Source organism: Gadus macrocephalus, chromosome 5 (assembly GCF_031168955.1).
Source record: "Gadus macrocephalus chromosome 5, ASM3116895v1".
Taxonomy (NCBI): Eukaryota; Metazoa; Chordata; class Actinopteri; order Gadiformes; family Gadidae; genus Gadus; species Gadus macrocephalus.
In genome coordinates, this window is record NC_082386.1 from 6,642,815 (window position 1) to 6,662,203 (window position 19,389).

The window sequence follows — 19,389 nt, forward strand, 5'->3', positions numbered from 1 at the left end:
GATTGTCCCTTAAAGGTTGGGTATGGGATTTGCGAAAGGCCAGCAGATTTTGAAAATACACAACTCAAATGGTCCTACCCCCTCTCCTTCAACGCTGACTCTGACTCCACCCATTCCAAGTACCTGGACGCGCAATCATGCACGAGCGCGAACACAGATGCGCGAGAGCGAGCCAGGCTAGCGTAGGTTTTCGTTAAACAACATGGCAACATTAAAAAAAAAAAACATGGGGATGGTGGCGTCTTGTCTGCCATGGAAATTGTCTTCTACTGCTAGGTCCAAATGTGGATTAACTAGTTCCAGTAGCTACCGCAGGATAACAACAAACAGGAGCTTGCTCTGGGTCACGAGCTCTGGGTCACGAGTACTGCACGAAGGGGTCGCGCTCGGGGCGCGGGGGAGGGGGAGTGCAGTACGACCGTTTGATTGACGTACTTACTGTCCAATGCAACTCGGTGGCTCTGGAAATCATTGGCTGGAGTTTTTCGAGCCCTGCCCGTTCCACAGATGATTGACTTGCTTAATTTTCATGTCAGTACTTCTAACTCAGTGGCTGTAAGTGGGTTATGATAAGGATTTGAAGTAATTCTGCAAAAATGGCCAAAAAAGCGAATTCCATACCCAACCTTTAAACAACGGTGTTTCTAAACAGCAGCTTGAGTCCCAGGTAGCTTGTGTAAAGAGGGCTGTAATAAACATATTTGCATATTCTTACTTAAAAACTGGAAAATCTCCTTGAACCTGGAGATTTAAGGGTAGACCTAAAATATTTATACGTTAAGTGAAATAAGTTCATTTGACATTTTCCTGTTCTTTTTGTCAGTAAACTTCTCCTTGAACTTTGCATGAACTACTAGTTAATTTGTTTCTCTTTTAATCATACAGAACACAAGGAAAATATTTTTTATTTTGTTGGGCAACACTGCATGGCTTGTGCGGGGGATATAGATTATAATGAAAATGACTTGAGGGGGTTGATTAGCTTGAATGCTGAGCTCAATTGTTATGCATTCCAAAATATATCATAATTTCAAGATACCCGAAGTGCTTTACGTCGGGGGTAACACACCTTATCCACTACCAAAATAATGAGTGTTATAACATGGATATTGGAAGAATACCCTTTCTATTACAGTGCGCATTTAGCAGATGCTTTTTAAAAAGCGACTTACAATAATTACATTTTTCAGAAGGAAGAGAATCAACAATTTATCGCTGTTTGTACAGTAGAGATATTCATAGAAAAGAGTGGCAACCACTTACATTTTTTGTGTAATAGGTTAACCTATTCACCGTATACAATAAAGATAGCGAGAATAAGACGGTACACAATGCTAAGTACTATTTTCAAGGGCCACTGTTTGTGTTAAAACATTTTACGTATTTTCTTAAGTTAAAGGTCAAAAAAGTGTTTAGAATTTAGTAGCAGCTAGCAGGGAGGTTGCAGTTCGCAACCAACGAAACGCCCCCCCTCACCCCCCCATTCCCAACAAGTCAGTGGCTTGTTCTGGCCTTCGTTGTGTAAGGTGCCAGTAGGTATATCTGTTTGATGAAAAAGCTGCAATCATGGAAATCAGTTTACCAAATCAGAATCGGGTATCTTTGTTTATTGATGCAGGCGTCATAGGACATGGTCTTAAAGGTCTATTTACGTTTCTCTACACACAGTAGAGAGTATTCCATCCATAGTGGTAAACTACATTCACAGACCTATAACTATCGCTATCTGTTATACGTATAGATCATTCATCTGCGCTAGAAGCCAGTGTTTACCCGCGCTGCGGTACGTGAATACAGATTGATTCCGATAACATGACAGTGTGCGGTGATACCACAATGGTTTCATCTTGGATGCCAACTTTCTCCCAAAGACTGATGGCCTATTTGAGGTTATCAAACAGGGAAACGGCCCAGAAAACGAATGTCTCCTAAACGTGGATTTATTCAAGAAGGCCAGCCCATTCATCATAATCCGCCTCCTCTGAGCGCAGCCCTCCGCTGCACTGTTTTACATTCGGATTAAAAAGTGAAACGCCTTATAATTGTATCCTCTGAATACATAGGGTATTCTGATCAAAGCACTGGGCATAAGCTCGTCTTCACTCAGAGATACGAGGCTATGTATGTTGAAGGCCGCGACGAGAGAGTTAAGCTTCCAAGACACTTATAGAACATTGTGTCAGCAGAGTGTGACATTATTTTTTAAAAGGCATCAGCTTCTAGGACAGTTATGCCGCTTTTCCACCGCACATGTAGCTCGACTCGACACGACTCGACACGACACGACTCGACACGGTAGCAGCACGGGTGCTTTTCCACCGCAAAAAGTACCTCCTGGACGTGGGCGGGGTCGGCTGCGCGAAAGGGCCGTGACGTATTTGTGTACGCGACGCAAACAACACATACGCAACCCACACATGGACAGAACCCACATAACAACAATGGAGGACATCGATCACATTACTATTATTAGCTGGCATGTTGAAGAAGTTGGAGAAGTGGAACATGTTGGCTGCGGCGCTGCTATGGATGTTACCAGCATGGTTGCCATGTCGCTCTCGTGACTTCGTCACACTCTCTGGCCAATCAGTCGCCGGCCGTCTGCCGACGTCACCTTTTAGCATCGGCTCAGCTCGCTTGGAACCTAGAGCGAGTAGGTACTAGAAAAAGCAGCCACTTCAGGTACCAGATACCATGGTACCGCGGTGGAAACGCAAAAAATGCGAGCTGAGTCGAGTCGTGTCGAGCTGGTACCATGCAGTGGAAAAGCGGCATAGTGTAACGCCAAGGTGTGTGTGGATGTGTGGAGATCATACTTGCCAACCTTGAGACTTTGAAAATAGGGAGGATTCCCAAACTAAAGCGGGGGTCTGGGGGTCCCCCCCCATACAATTTTCAGCTTTAAAGTAATTGTTTCCCGCATTCTGGTGACTTTAAAATAATAAAACCAACAAAAAAATAAGTAAATTGAAACGTCAATTTTATGTTGAATACCCTCATTTAATTTACATTTCATGTCATTACAATTCATATTATTATTACATATCAATATAATTCATATCATTAAATATCATGTTATTATTACATATTACATTTCATATTATTACATTTCATATTATTACATATCAATAGATTTCATTTCATTACATTTTACTGACGGTTTTATCTTAGCAACTTCCAATAAGTCTCATGTTATCACGCAAATACACTAGCTTCTAATAAACAAAACTACAAAGTAAGCTACTACATCATGTAAGTGCTACATGTAGGTTAACATGTACAGGGTTCTTGCACCATTTTTAAAGTCAAATGTAAGACTTTTTAAGACTTTTTAAGACCAACACATACATAAATTAAGACCCAAAAAATGTCTGAAAAATTATTTGATAGAAAAGGTGTGTATAATTGAGTCACTTATACACATCAACCGTAGCCGTAGTACTAGCAGTACTCTTGCAAAGTTATCTCGGAAGCGCGCGGACACGACGATACGCGAACACATTAACCCACCCGTGTCACCCATAGTCACCCATGACCGTCGCTTAGCAACCGGACACGCTGGGGTTGATATGTTACCGGACTACTGTAACTACTATGGAGTGATAACAAAGACATGAATCGGGCAATAAATCCACCGTCCTTGACAGCGGTCAAGTTTGGAGTGCCGAGTGGACCAAATGCGAACTACTGCAGCTTTCCTAAATTAAACCCCAAACTAATCGGAATAAGTGTATGCATGTCGATTATAGCAGACTATACCACCTCTTCTGTAGCCGAATAGAATTATATTACGAACAGATAATTGTATTCCGATTGAGGCGTATTATATGATCCTTTTCTATTCCGATTGATCTGTTCTTCCACAACTATGCGGATCAGATGTGTCCATGTAAACACGGCTGACAGTGATCACTCACACACACACACACACACACACACACACACACACACACACACACACACACACACACACACACACACACACACACACACACACACACACACACACACACACACACACACACACACACTTTGAAGCCGAACTTCCTTATTCGAATATAATGCGAATATCAAAAAATAAATCAAAATTCAAACAAATATTAGGCAGCCCTTAATATTCGAACCTGTTATGGCAGGCCAAGAGGGAGAGCGTCGGAGAACCCGACGCAGTCTACTCATATTGTAATGACCACGGAAGAGGCATTGAATGAAGTATTGATTAGACAGCGATTTATTAGATACCTAATAAACCGTCGGAACACGCAGGACCGGTAACCATAGCAACGCCTGTAAACAAACCCCGCGAAGCCCAATCCAGGTCTTACTGAAGGAATTTAATGGTCATAATATTATTAATAAATATTCGAATATTAATAAACAAACAAACTTCGAATATGATTTTTGGGAAAAAGTCCGTCACACAATTCAATTAATTTACTGTTTGGAATACTTACATTAAAATGATCCAGCATGAACTGTGATCCATAGTACCGCGATAAGACATGGCTGTCGGTGTCGTCCGTGGGCCAGTACCTCACATGGATATCCATCCGTTTGCTTTTAGTGGTTTTGTTCACTCATCGAACATGAGGACGTACTGTTTATCGTTTACGCTGCGTGACAGCTATCTTTTTATGAAAGATGCGATCCCGTATTTGGCTAGATAGGCCGTTTTGTTTTCACCGCAGGTGAACGACTTTGCAAACTCAGAATCTGGGAACATAGCAGCCAAGACGTTACTAATGTCCTCGTTCGATTTGAAGGAATTATGTCTGCTCACCGTGTGGAGAACCCACAATACCTCCGCCTTCTGGGTTTCTGGTGGCGACACAAAGCCGGTTAACGCCGTCTGATGTGAAGTACTAGCCACGGATGCTGAACTTTTCAGTCCACTTCTTTCAAATAATACGGGCATCGCTGTAGTCCCGCTAGCTGCCACGGAGTATCGGATATATTTCTGCGACCTCATGTGGGACTCAAGAGCTTTTGCTCCCATGGTCCCTAGTATGAATGCCTTTCGGGATAAACAACACCTTGCCTCGTAGTCACCTGCCTTCTCCAACCACCCCCGAAACGTATCTTCCTCAAACCATTTCTCATTGAATTTGCACTGTCCCATCCTGAAAGTAGCGCAAGTTGGCCTAATGATGTCAACCGTCACTAGCTAAAAGTAGCGCCAGCAAGTTAGCCTACAGACCCCCGATGACTGATGTCAACGTTAACGTAACGTAAAACTCCTGAAAATGCCGTAATTAAAAGACAGTGATTTGTTGTGCGCGACAATTTCCCAGTCTTAAAAAACCCTCTGCAAAATGTAATACCTAGAGCAAATTTACAGTAAATTTAAGACAATTTATGGCCTTAATTTTGCACAAAAAAAATTAAGACTTTTTAAGACTTTTTAAGGACCCGCGGGAACCATGATGTAGGTTAACTCTTACCATCACTGCAAATGGGCTGTGAAATTAGCCTATCCCATGTACGCATAGTAAATAGAAAGCTTGGAACATTATCCTTATATGGATTGTTTTTATCATTTTCATTACGAAAAAATAAATGTTTATATGTTTCTAAGGGTATGTTAATGGCTTACCTTTCAATATCTGTGCGGCTTTGGTCCTCCCACAGGCATACTTCTTTGCTACATCCGAGTCAGGAAACATGTCCCTTACTGACTTATTTATTTCGTCAGTAAAGCTCAGAGGAATATTATTCTTTGCCACCAACATTGCCATTTTTGTTTCGGCATATATGATATGACTGCATCTGGTCTCCCTTTCCCCAGCAAACCAGCGATGCTTGGCTGAGACTCTGAAGCAGCTACTGCCTTCTTATGTTTGCCTGTATTGGCATGGTGTTTTATGTCCGTCCGACCGCGGTGCTCCACGGAAAAATCTACCGGGCAAACTTTACAAAGGGCACCATAGCCAGTACCTTTAAACCTTGTAGTAAGAAAAGCGAACTCCATTCTCGTCTTCTTTGTTGTCTTTTTAAATACTCTGAGGTTTATTCACGAGCGCGGGTAGAATAACGGAAGAAAGAATACTAGAGTAGCGTCAGAGAGACGTCTCTGATTGGTCGCGCCCGCTGTTACCACGGAGCGGCGGCAAACGTCTCCGTGGTAACAGCGGGCTCGCTCAAACAATATCCTTTTCTGAAGAACAGGTTGTTGTGATGATAACGAAAGTGGGGAGAAAGGGAGACATGAAATCTTGTCAGAAATCAGGAGAATTGCGGGAGATTTTTAACAGCGGGAGGAAAACGGGAGAGGATAGTGAATATCGGGAGTCTCCCGGGAAAATCGGGAGGGTTGGCAAGTATGGTGGAGATCCGTCTGGCTGGCTGGTGATGTTGATGTCCGCGTCTGAGAGGGTTAAGCTTCTCGGGCACAAAGTATGCAGCCTCTCTCATTATAAATCTCCTCCACAACACCGTCACTAGAAATCACTACAAATAGGTTGTAGCCATGGGAATAGCAAGCACCCTTCTTCCTACTACTCTTCGCACAAAACATTTTTTTTTAAACTCAGTTTCCACAACCGTAAGCCCGTTCTGGGCCGCTGTAGAAACATGCGGATGCAAGATGGCTGCCTCATTGGAAGACACCTTCTCCTTATGTAGTTATAAAGAGCTCTCCCCGAGGTACCGAAACACAAGGATTCTTATTTTCATGGGATTATACTATACTTAAAACACATACTTAAAACACGTGAATATTATGTCATATTTTTGCTCAGTCCATTCTGCTGGTTTCCACTAAATGGTACACCACCTTTCACATTATTCTGAAGGACTCGGCCTGCAGCGTAGCCCCCTGAACCAGGGGCTCGGGCTGGCTGGTTACCCAGAGCCTAGGAACTAGGAGATGATGATACAATAATGGCTCAATGGCATATTTTGATGGCCTTCCAGCGGACGTGTGGAGGTGGAGAAAGTCAATGAGTGCGCTTTTATAGAAATGAACATAATGGATCACGGCAGTGTCGACACTTTTACTGCAGTACTATTGTTACTTATCAAACGCAGAACGCTGTAGATCAGCGACCACGGTGCCAGTAGCTGAAATGCTGCTTTATTGCTTTTTAATGCGAGAAGAACTACCTCAATAAAACCTTGCCCAATCGTGTATTCTTGGGTGTAATGCTAGCCATCTTTCTACTCTGGGCACTTTACAAGACAAAAGGGTCTTCTCTATTGGCAATTGAGTGGTTTAAGAAATGCTTTTGGCCCACAGGGCTGCCTCAGTCTGAGTTGGCTGGGGGTCTATTCGTCTTCTGATGTCCCCTGTGTGTCTCTGTGCCCAGGGCTCTGGTTGGGCATCGAGCTGGACAAGCCCAGTGGTAAGAATGACGGATCGGTGGGGGGCCTCAGATACTTCAGCTGCCCACCCAAACATGGCGTCTTCGCACCGCCATCACGGGTCCAGAGGTGAGTGCACCCAAATTCATCACAAAAGTGTGTGTGTGTGTGTGTGTGTGTGTGTGTGTGTGTGTGTGTGTGTGTGTGTGTGTGTGTGTGTGTGTGTGTGTGTGTGTGTGTGTGTGTGTGTGTGTGTGTGTGTGTGTGTGTGTGTGTGTGTGTGTGTGTGTGTTCAACGTTGCTGTTCATACATGCCCCTTGATGTGCTCTTTTGGTTTGTGATTTGTTTTTGGTGCACCACATCGCTGCAGCTTGTACTTCACAGCCCCTCATCCCGACATCTGAGGGCCGTAATGAGCTGCTTTGACACTTTAATTTGCAGTATTGTTCACATGTTTGACTTTGAGTGTGGAAAATGGTGATTAATGAGAGCCAGCGTTGTCAGACCAGTGGCCCCGGGGCCTCACGTGGCGCTTAACTTAAACGTAATGCGGCCCCTTGTAATGAGCCAACCACAGCAGCCCCCCGCGGATAGAGATGTTTTTAATGACTATGCATGCCTCGTTTAGGACTGTTGAATATTAAAACGGCTCAGTGTATATATACAGTATATATATATATATATATATATATATATATATACGCCCATATATGTTAATTGTTACTAAAATATATATTTGGCAAAAGTTAATAGTTTTTTCATCATTAATTCAATATTAGTTGTTTGCATAACCCTAACCCAACCCTAACCAGTGACACTCTTTTGCCAAATATATATTTTAGTAACAATTAACAAATATTAACAAAGGCTTAGATAATGACTAGTTTGCTATTTATTATGGCACCTTATTACAAAGTGTTACCAAATATCCATGGCATCTGTCAGAAACACATTGTGTAACAAAGTGGCCCCAACTAGATGAATACCCACTGCACTAAAGTGGTGTAAAACTCCAACAATAGCAAACTCTAACTACTAAATGTCTTTCACTTATAATTTCACAATTATTTCCACACATTATAATCAAATGGAGCTGGCGCTTTTAAGAAATGTTGCGCATCTGATTACCAATCGGAATCAGAACATAGTGGAATGATCAAGGCCTACTATAACAACAATGACAGCGTCTCTTAGCACCTGTATGTATGTATGTACGTCCCCTCCCATCCCCTCCTCTGGTTAATGCTCTGATCTGGCTGCGGCCACTCCCACACACCAGTCTTGTTGACCTATTAATATGCCCGGGGAACAGAGGCCCATTCTGCTGCAGGCCCTGTTTCTCCCTCAAGTTACATATGGCTTGCACGGCGCCCAGACAAAGTGCAGACTCAACAGCAGCATAGAGCAGCTATTTTTGGAGGCTCCTTAATCCTATGGATGTAGTGTTCCAAAAAAAAGCATTGTCTGACACAAATATTCACAAGCAGAACAGCAGGTTATATCTCTACGAGCTCCCGCGGGCGAAGAATGACTCTAGATTTGAACTGAAGTAGGTTAACTACTGCTTCTGTGACTTTGGTGTGTTTGTTTGGTTTTATATGTGGCGGCCGTGGCCGAAAGTGACTGTGAACTCAGAAGGACTTCCGCGGGATACAGTGATGTGTTGTTAATCAACCTCATGTCCCCCCCCCCCCCCCCCCCCTCTTGAGTTTCATCAGTTTTACGTCCCTTCCTCGGCCAATGTGTGCCGTTGCCCCGTGCCCACGCGCCCACGCGCCACTCTGGTGGAGTTCGCTCGGCCCCCCGTCGCCCTCTCCCCTGCGACTGCTTTTCCTAAAAAAGACGCTCTTAAAGGGGGGGTGTAATGCAACCAGGTGTGAGTGCGACAAGCTGTTTGAAATCCTGCCTTTTGGCAAAAGGCTATGGTAATGCATAATCACACTCACACCTGGTGCTATATTATCATCCCTTTCAGTTTTCCCCATAAGCTAAAAAAACATAAAACACAAGAGTGCAAAGGCAACATTGTCTTCTCGGTCCCCACATTCCACCCTAATGTCTTGTTCTTTGGTCTGCGTCTCCCTCTCTTCCTCCTAATGAACCGGGGGCTGTATGGGAGCGCTCAGCGGAGCATGGATCCGTCCTCTCATGGAGAGTCTCTCGCTCTCTCTCCATCCACTGAATTGCTCTCCGCTCCCTTTTTTCTCCCATTGTCAGCACCTATCAGTGCCCATTAGGGGGAGAGGCAGAAAAAAAAGAAGTAATTAAGCCCTGGCTTACTTATTTAGTTTTCTGACACTCTGTTCCGCGGGTCACTCCCTTCCCTTTAGCGAACACGATAACACTGTTCCCTTTGTCATCTCCCTGCTGTCTGTGCTCATTCCTCAGCGCGGGCTGTCGGCTGATATAATGACTTTGAGCAGGCCGGTGTCATCGCCACTGTGAGACTCATGAAAAATGCACAAAGTCGGACAGTTGTCAATAACAGGATTTATCGGGCCTCTCTCCATGGGGGTGAGGTGGGGGGAAGGGGGGTTGTGGACATTTCTTCTCCGGCTGCATATGAACTCTGCTATCTTTCTGGCTAAAGTTAAGCCGGGTAGATGGTGCCCTCCGATAAAGAGCTCGGTGCCACCTGCACTCCGCCGTATTATTCTTATTTGGAAGGTCTGAAAATGAAACCTTATCACTGTCAGTTTACTACACGCAGGCTGAAAACAACAGTGATAAATGTTCCCTGCAAATCACTGTTTATTCAGAAATGCGTTTAGCCCTTCAATTTGTACAACCAGCCAATTTATGGTTATCTGCTGATTTATAATTACCCAACTGTCTGTGTTCCTGAGTTGTTTTTCTCTATACTGTCGACTGTGTGAGCTTTCACACCAGCTGGAAGAATGGTGGATGTAAACAGGCGTTGTAATATGAATTACAACGCCTTCCTTATAAACATTGAACTATTTAACCAAGGCTTGTGCACGCACGCACGCACGCACGCACGCACGCACGCACGCACGCACGCACGCACGCACGCACGCACGCACACTCACACACTGCCAGGCACACGCACACACTGCCACATGCACACCCAAATGTATCAGCATAGACTGTCAGAGCTCGACTTTCCAAAAATAATTTTGAATTCCAAAGCACATCTCAAGATGAAATTGTGAAGGGTCTTGTGCGGAAGGCGACATGCATACAATGTAAACCAGAAACTTGCTAACCTGATTTAAACTACACCCCATTGCCCTCTGCCTATCAAAAATACAACTCCCACACAACACATAAGTGTCCAGGTATGCATAGGCCAATCTGGTAGAAATGGATGAAAATAAACCAACATTGCCCTTGTGAGAGTAATGCATGAGCAGAAGGCTGGCGCCCACAGGGTAGAGTTAGTTTGCTGTTTGGTATTCATTTGATGCACAGCATTCTGCACTCTGCCAGCCGCGTGGCATGTCATGAATATTTTACATGGAACCAACTTTACACCGGCCACCACCTCTGGACTGCAATGCTCATTTGACCTGGAAGTACTTCTAATGTTTAGGGGTTCAAGCAAACAGTTTGCCATTCAAGTGTCAAGCGTTGACGAGTGTCGGGACAACATATTCATCGGGATGTTAAGTCACTCAGTCACCCTGTTCAACCGCGTGTTTAATGATTGACACGTCCTGCTGCGACTTCAGCAGTGTACCTCTGAAGAATGAATGGGATTTCTGAATGACACTGCCCCCGTGTCCGCCTGTGTTTATCTCCTTCTCCATAGGATCCACGGGTCCGTCGACTGCCTCTCAGAGCTCTCCTCCTCCAGGCTCAACCGCCCCTTCACCGGTGACTCATCTCTTCTCCTTTCAGTTTTTGTTTATTCATGTCTTTCCTCCGTCTGCGCGTGACGGAATGTATTCCAAACACGCGCGGTGCTAATTCCCCATCAGGCCTGCCTAGTGCTGGGTCATCATGGTTTCTGCATATACAGTTGGGAGTCATTTTTATGCCTCTTCGTCAGGGTTCTGTATATTGACGTTTATTTCGGATTTCATACGTTTATTGACGTTTTTATACGTTTATTTGCATTTCTTTTACTCTATTCAGCTTATTTGCCATTATTTACATTTATTTACGTTTATATATGCTCCAGGGAGCATCCGGCGCAGCTCCAGCACGTCCACGGCCATCGCCTCTCAGAAGGACAGTGCCCCCAGGAGCCCCGTCAACAGGTGCTCACGCCCTCTGGTCAAACCCTCGCTCTCCACTGTCTCTCCTCCGCCTCTGTCTCTCTCACTGTGTCTCTGTGTCTCTCTCCCTGTGTCTCTGTCTCTCTCTCTGTGTCTCTCTCCCTGTGTCTCTGTCTCTCTCTCTGTGTCTCTCTCCCTGTGTCTCTGTCTCTCTCTCTGTGTCTCTGTCTCTCTCTCTGTGTCTCTCTCCCTGTGTCTCTGTCTCTCTCTCTGTGTCTCTGTCTCTCTCTCCCTGTCTCTCTCTCTGTGTCTCTCTCCCTGTGTCTCTCTCTCTCTCTCCCTGTGTCTCTGTCTCTCTCTCTGTGTCTCTCTCCCTGTGTCTCTCTCTCTCTCTCCCTGTGTCTCTGTCTCTCTCTCCCTGTCTCTCTCCCTGTGTCTCTGTCTCTCTCTCTCTCTGTCTCTCTCCCTGTGTCTCTGTCTCTCTCTCTCTCTCCCTGTGTCTCTGTCTCTCTCTCTCTCTGTCTCTCTCCCTGTGTCTCTGTCTCTCTCTCTGTCTCTCTCCCTGTGTCTCTGTCTCTCTCTCTGTGTCTCTGTCTCTCTCTCTGTGTCTCTGTCTCTCTCCCTGTGTCTCTGTCTCTCTCTCTGTGTCTCTGTCTCTCTCTCTGTGTCTCTGTCTCTCTCTCTGTGTCTCTGTCTCTCTCCCTGTGTCTCTGTCTCTCTCTCTGTGTCTCTGTCTCTCTCTCTGTGTCTCTGTCTCTCTCTCTGTGTCTCTGTCTCTCTCCCTGTGTCTCTGTCTCTCTCTGTGTCTCTGTCTCTCTCTCTGTGTCTCTGTCTCTCTCTCTGTGTCTCTGTCTCTCTCCCTGTGTGTCTCTCTCTCTCTGTGTCTCTGTCTCTCTCCCTGTGTCTCTGTCTCTCTCTCTGTGTCTCTGTCTCTCTCTCTGTGTCTCTGTCTCTCTCCCTGTGTCTCTGTCTCTCTCCCTGTGTCTCTGTCTCTCTCTCTGTGTCTCTGTCTCTCTCTCTGTGTCTCTGTCTCTCTCCCTGTGTCTCTGTCTCTCTCTCTGTGTCTCTGTCTCTCTCTCTGTGTCTCTGTCTCTCTCTCTGTGTCTCTGTCTCTCTCTCTGTGTCTCTGTCTCTCTCTCTGTGTCTCTGTCTCTCTCCCTGTGTCTCTGTCTCTCTCCCTGCGTCTCTCTCTCTCTCTCTGTGTCTCTGTCTCTCTCCCTGTGTCTCTGTCTATCTCCCTGTGTCTCTGTCTCTCTCTCTGTGTCTCTGTGTCTCTCTCTCTCTGTGTCTCTTGCGCTTCCTTTTTGAACAGCCCCCCTTGCTGTCCTCTCTCTCCCCTTCCTCCTGATCCCTTCTTGCACTGGCGCTCCAGAGTTGGTCCTGATAAGAGCCCTGGCAGTGTGAGTCAGCAGCAGGGCGCTTCGGTTAAATAGCCAACGCATAATGAGGGGGACCGCTGGGGGGGAGTGTCCCGGGATCAATCCCCTCCAACCCCTGCCTCACTGAATGTCTCTCACCTGCCAGGGATGCCCCTCAGCCCCGCCAGTCTCTATCTCTGTACTTCCTTCTTCTCCCCCCCCCTTCCCTCCCTCCCTCCCTCCCTCCCTCCCTCCCACATTCGACCCCCCGCTCCCCTTTTAAACCCTCTCGTCTCCCCCCCTCTCCTGCCTCTCCCCCAGCAGGCGCCGCTCCCTCCCCCACCGCCAGCGGTGGAACACGCTCAGCAGCAACAGCAGCGCCGGCGGGGGGAGGGGGGGCGGGACGTCCGGCCGGAGCAGCGTCAGCCCCGCCCCCCCCGGCGCCGACGGGCAGGCCCGCCTCCGGGTGGGCTCCCAGGTGCTGCTCTCCAGCGCCAACGCGACGGCGCTGGTGCGCTACGTGGGCGCGGCGGACTTTGCGGCGGGCCTGTGGCTGGGCCTGGAGCTGCGGGCGCCCCGGGGGAAGAACGACGGGGCGGTGGGCGGACGCCGCTACTTCACCTGCCGGCCCGGCCACGGCGTGCTGGTGCGGCCCAGCAGGGTCACCCACCGCGGCGTCAACGGCGCCCGGCTGGTCGACGACATCAGCTGAACCCCCGCCGGGAGGCCGGGAGTTTAGGGCGTGTGCGCGTGTGGCGTGCGTGCGTGCGTGCGCGTGCGTGAGTGCGAGCGTGCAGCAGGGTGTGTTTAGTCTAATTAAGGCACCTAGACAGTGTTTTGCAGAGTTTATTGCAAGTAGCTCTTGTGCTGCTTGACTACCTAATTAATTTGACTTCCTTAAACGATTTATTTCAAAGTTAGCATTTTGGGTATGCTGTTATATAACCTTTGTTTATTCCTTTTTTTTGCGCTAATTGTTTTTTAATCCTCTGTGTGCGTTGAGTTAGCGCACTGTAAAATTGTTCCATATATATTTTTGGCTGGAATGCTAGATTTCTATTCAAAGACATTATGAGGTGAAGCACTTTATTCACGTTGGCTCTAAGATCGGAGACGCAACCTCGGTTTGGCGGGTTGTAAAAGTCTGGAAGACGAGATATAGGCCTACTGCACTACTCTCTATCAACGGTGTCCCAAAAAAACAACGAAAACCATTAAGACAATAAACTAGGTGATATGAACGTTCTGCCTTTAAAACCTTATCCTTCCCAGAAGCACGTCTGTAAGGTTTATTTTCCAAAAGACGAAGCACTGTGTTGACTATATCTCAGAGTGAAAAACTCCCGGTGCAGAGATATATCGAAAAAGCCAACGGAGCACTTTGAAAATGAATGAGGGTCTTTGATACAGGGTCGTCGTATGGCTTACCAGCAAACAAACGACAAAGAACTCATTAGAGGACGTTGTATTTTGGTGCGTTTTTAGTTATCTTTTTTACTGTAATCTGTGTTAAACGCGAGTCTCTTACTCAATAGCTTGGCTGGCTTGAATGGTAAGGCTGCTAAAGCACCTGGAGCTATAGCTTTAAACAGCATGGAACACCACCTTGTGTTTGCAGCAATCGTAAACAAGAGAGAAGCACAACTGTTGCCTAAGAAACTGAACATGGTGTGAACGCAGTAGGCTTTATTAGAGCAGTTTATCACCGGGAAGGCGTCGTCACACGTGCCATTCAAAAGGTGTTTCCTTTGGTTACTGGATTGTTTCATTCAGCAGAGGGCTGCTATTGATCTAGCTCTGGAGAATGACCCCATTCAGGGCCGGCTAAAGGTATAGGCCATATAGGTCACCCTCAAAGGGAGACATTTTAATAGATAATGGAAAAGCTTGAGCCTGCGTCTCTATGACTGACAACCAACAGCTTTCCCCACCTCGCCACCAGTACAGCATCAATGATCTGGGCATGAAGTACTTTTTCAAAAGTAAAGAAATCCTAAAATCTTTAGGATTTCTAAAAATCCTAATCTGGCCTAGGGCTAGCGCGAGAGCCTTCCCCGGCCCTGTTGCTTCAGAGAAAACATCCACGTCAGGTCCCATTAGGGTATGAAGAACACAACAGCCATGGAAACTAAGTGTGTATCTCCCATGAACTCATGGATCTGTCTGGTGATTGTTAAGGACCGTGTGCCCAAGGTCAAAAATATATGCCTCTAGATTTTATTAAAACGCATTAAAGTATGGGAATGTGTCAAAGGCTGGCATTCATCTCCTTTGTATCACAGCTTAGCAGCCTGGCCTATTGACAAGTGTTTTAATGCTGCTGTTTTCAATGTTATTACTCTACTTTTCAATAATTTGTCGCTATTGCCTTTCTTATTTCTTTTTTCCCTCTGGTTATTCAAGAGCATATTAGCAGTATAGTTTTGGTTTTAAATGTCACTAATGGCTGTGACCATCTGTCACAGCATGTGTGCGTGTGCGTGTGTTTGTGTGGGCAACAGATTGCTGATGTTGATCCATCTAAATTTTTTTGCAAGGCCTTTCCACACAGTGTAAAAAAACAAACATCCGAAAGCAGCATTTGTAAAACTACACAATAAAGAATTATATTCTAATTTAATCATTTTTGTTTGTTTTCTTTGGGCGGTGTGCAGTAAAAAGTGTGGGTTGTGTGAAAGTACATAGTAAAAAAAGTACACCTTTCCATTTCCCTGCTTTGGTTGTTTGAAAAAACAAGTTGTCCTCCGGTCATAATGGTGACGTGATGTGCATTACCGAACAGCTTGGAACACCTGGAAGGGCTTTGTCAGGTGAATTCTTATTTCAATGCTAGACAAAAGTACAAAAGTTATTCCGCCAATGCAGAAAATGAGATGTCAATCCTAATACCTCCAGTTTTGTTTCAATTCAAACGCATCTGCAGTGGGAAACCACTCTAAGCCTTGCTGTTCTTTTTCGAAAGAGGAACTTAGGAGAGATTCAGTCAAACAGTTGTGTTGATCAGCTGTCCTTAACGTTAACTATACGGTCGGTATTGCAACGATGTCCATATGTCAAAAACAGATTCCGACCGGTTCAATGCCTGGCGAAAGGTGGTGTTTAGTTTGTGTGTCTGTAGTGTGTTCATGTTGTGTGCAAGCCTGTTGTGTGAGTGATGAAATAATGACTAGTTCATTTATATTTAAATAGTTAGTTTGTGTGTGATTGGTCGTAGGCCTAAGTATGGGTGTGGTCCCTGTGATCGGTTGGACAGGTGGAAGCATTTTACAGTTCAGAGAACACACTGTTTTGTAGTTAAATGTTAAATTAATTTGGTATATTTAGTGTTCTACACCTAGTTTGGGATGACGGCATATTACTGGCTGGATCTCATAATATATACGTTATATATATATATATATAATAAATATGCGGGGGCAGTAGCTCAGGAGGTAGAGTGGGTTGGCTGGTAACCGCAAGGTTGCTAGTTTTGATCCCCGGCTCCTCCCCGAGTGTCGAGGTGTCCCTGAGCAAGGCACCTCACCCTAACTGCCCCTGACGAGCTGGCTGTCGCCTTGCATGGCTGTCGGCGTGTGAATGTGTGGATGAATGGGTGAATCCGGAATGTAAGGCACTATTGTAAAGCACTTTGGGTGGCCACTGGTTACATGTCACAAAAAAGCGCTATATAAATGCAGTCCATTTACCATCCCATGTATGTTTAAATCTATTGCGTTTTAAGCGATCTTACTAATTTACTATAGACTTAACAAGTGATCAATATACTTATCACATGATGTGGTTGTGGCAAAGTGTTAATGTGCTGAACCTGATGAGGGTGGTCCTGCTTCTGTTTCCCTGGGGGCCTGGAGCCACGGGGGAGATGGGGTTCAGGTGTCAGGGGGCGGGGCCTTGTAGGGGAGATGGTGTCCAGGTGTCAGGGGGCGGGGCCTGGACGGGAGATGGTGTCCAGGTGTCAGGGGGCGGGGCCTGGAGGGGGAGATGGGGTTCAGGTGTCAGGGGGCGGGGCCTGGAGGGGAGATGGTGTCCAGGTGTCAGGGGGCGGGGCCTGGAGGGGGAGATGGGGTTCAGGTGTCAGGGGGCGGGGCCTGGAGGGGAGATGGTGTCCAGGTGTCAGGGGGCGGGGCCTGGAGGGGGAGATGGTGTCCAGGTGTCAGGGGGCGGGGCCTGGAGGGGGAGATGGTGTCCAGGTGTCAGGGGGCGGGGCCTGGAGGGGAGATGGTGGTCAGGGGGCGGGGCCTGGAGGGGGAGATGGTGTTCAGACGTCAGGGGGCGGGGCCTGGAGGGGAGATGGTGTCCAGGTGTCAGGGGGCGGGGCCTGGAGGGGAGATGGTGTCCAGGTGTCAGGGGGCGGGGCCTGGAGGGGGAAATGGGGTTCAGGCGTCAGGGGGCGGGGCCTGGAGGGGAGATGGTGTCCAGGTGTCAGGGGGCGGGGCCTGGAGGGGAGATGGTGTCCAGGTGTCAGGTGGCGGGGCCTGGAGGGGGAGATGGGGTTCAGGCGTCAGGGGGCGGGGCCTGGAGGGGGAGATGGGGTTCAGGCGTCAGGGGGCGGGGTGCGGGGGGGCCTGGAGGGGGAAATGGTCGGAGTACATGCACTCTGTTCTTCTGTGCCTCGGCGGTTGATTCTGGTGTGATGCAGGTGTTGAGGTCCAGGGATTCCAAAGTGGGGACAACCACCAATGACTGAAAATATGACTATTTTGTATGCCCTAACCTTAACCCTTGTTTTGTTTTCTATTGATAGATGGTTGATAGTGGAGTACTACTATACGTTTATATCACTTGTTCAATTTGTATGATTTCATGTTGAGCAGGAACCTCCCTATTGAAAGCAATGTGGTATCATGTTAACCAAAGTTCAGCATTATGTGGGTTTGATTCTCGTTATTTAGGCTTAACTGTCCTACCTGCATGATTATCATATACACTCATGATTTACTCATACAGGTCATATGAATCCCCTGTATAGAAAGCGTTGGAAAGGAGCATTAGAAATATGAAAGGAGCTATGCGCTTATTTCCTGGCTCATGAATTGAGGTTGGCTGACTCTTCATTACCATTTATCACGTAAACACATAGTTGAACCCTAGAGGTCTGATAAACATTTTGAAACATCTCCCCTGTTGTCTCCCCTACCTACACCTTTAGGGGATTGCATTTAGCTATTTAGCTATGTAAATGTTCAGTGGCGGCTGGCGATCAAACATGTTGGTGGGGCACAGTAATAGACAGGGGGTCTGAGGTTCCCCCCCCATAATTTTTTTTTAATTTAATTGATTTGATTTCCTGTATTCTGATTTCTGTATTTGATTTCCTGTATTCTGGTGCATTTTGGGGATGGCCACTACCTATTTACCTACTTTTCATTCAGATTCATAGCCTACATCCTGACTTTCAGGGCCTGGACAAGCTTACACTGCATATACAGACCTACTTCATGGCCATTCCACCAGCCATTGCTATTTGACCCATTGTTGTTATTCTGATATTGAGACAAATCATGATCACTGTCCTATAGCGTCTATTTTTTGTGAGTCTCCATTGTCTACTTCAAATGCTCTCTGCTAGTTGTTAGCGGCTGTTTCCCAATGTCAAGGAAGCATGCTCAACGGCCGCCTTTTTAAGGACGCTACCAATGTTGAGGTCACTCGAAATTCGCGCCATTTTCGCGTCCTTTGTTTTTGAGAATTCCGAGATTTCTCAAGGATGCATCGCTGATTCCTAGACGAGCTAAAGCTACCCACAATCCTCTGCGTTCACACGCTGCACAGGATATTAAAAATGGCATTACACAATCAAATGTAAGTGAAGTTATATTAAAGTTTTCAGAAATATTTTGTGCCGTATTGGTTTTTATAGATTCATCATGTTAATGCAAATAATCAAGCTTAAAGACCTGTGCCATTTTTTAAACGTTTTTGCCACTTAATGATACGTTGCTATATTTTGCATGGACGTAGCTGGTGTTAAACACCACTGTCACCAATGTCCATTTACTCGCTCACAAGATTACACTATTTATGTTTGTGTTTAATCTTTTTTTTTTAGGGTCAGCCCAGCAAACTGAGGCTTTTATGCACCTTAGGGTGGCGCACAAACATTTGTTTACCGGTGGAAGGAATACTGCCACTATCGGTGAGAAGCTCTTGCGGGATCCAATGAGGTCAAATAAATGCACCACCGATCATTTGCAATGTTTGTAATTTGTAATGAACATATATAATTGTATTTTGTATAATATACTTATGTGTTCAAAGCACTGGTAGATTGCAGGTATTATGAATGAATGAATCAGATCAGTTAAATAATATATCCAAATAAATACAAGTTTATCATCACTTTCTTTGTCTTTTTCCCCCTGCATAATAGTAATCAACCATATGGTAAATGTGATGCATGAATTAAGTTCTCAGACAATTTCACTTAGTTTTATAAAAATTGAATATATTATTTTTTAAATAAAGACGATTCGATCAACCGCAACAAAGCTTTTGTGACTTCCTCAAAGAGGCTCCATGCGAAGGAGACATGACCGCATCAGACAAAAGT

The 19,389-nt window shown here is 46.0% G+C and overlaps 1 protein-coding gene across 4 annotated transcripts in view; it reads left to right on the forward strand.

The window, feature by feature from the left end:
- The window catches only part of LOC132457633 (CAP-Gly domain-containing linker protein 4-like), a 37,389-nt gene extending 21,930 nt beyond the window's left edge, over positions 1 to 15,459 (forward strand). For all 4 annotated transcript variants that reach the window (XM_060051899.1, XM_060051898.1, XM_060051897.1 and 1 more), the window contains exons 12-15: positions 7,305 to 7,428; positions 11,073 to 11,137; positions 11,445 to 11,523; positions 13,164 to 15,459. In XM_060051899.1, coding sequence (XP_059907882.1) covers positions 7,305 to 7,428; positions 11,073 to 11,137; positions 11,445 to 11,523; positions 13,164 to 13,551 — 656 coding nt within the window. In that variant the 3' untranslated portion in view covers positions 13,552 to 15,459. The remainder of the gene's footprint in view (positions 1 to 7,304; positions 7,429 to 11,072; positions 11,138 to 11,444; positions 11,524 to 13,163) is intronic.
- The last annotated feature ends 3,930 nt before the right edge of the window (positions 15,460 to 19,389 follow it).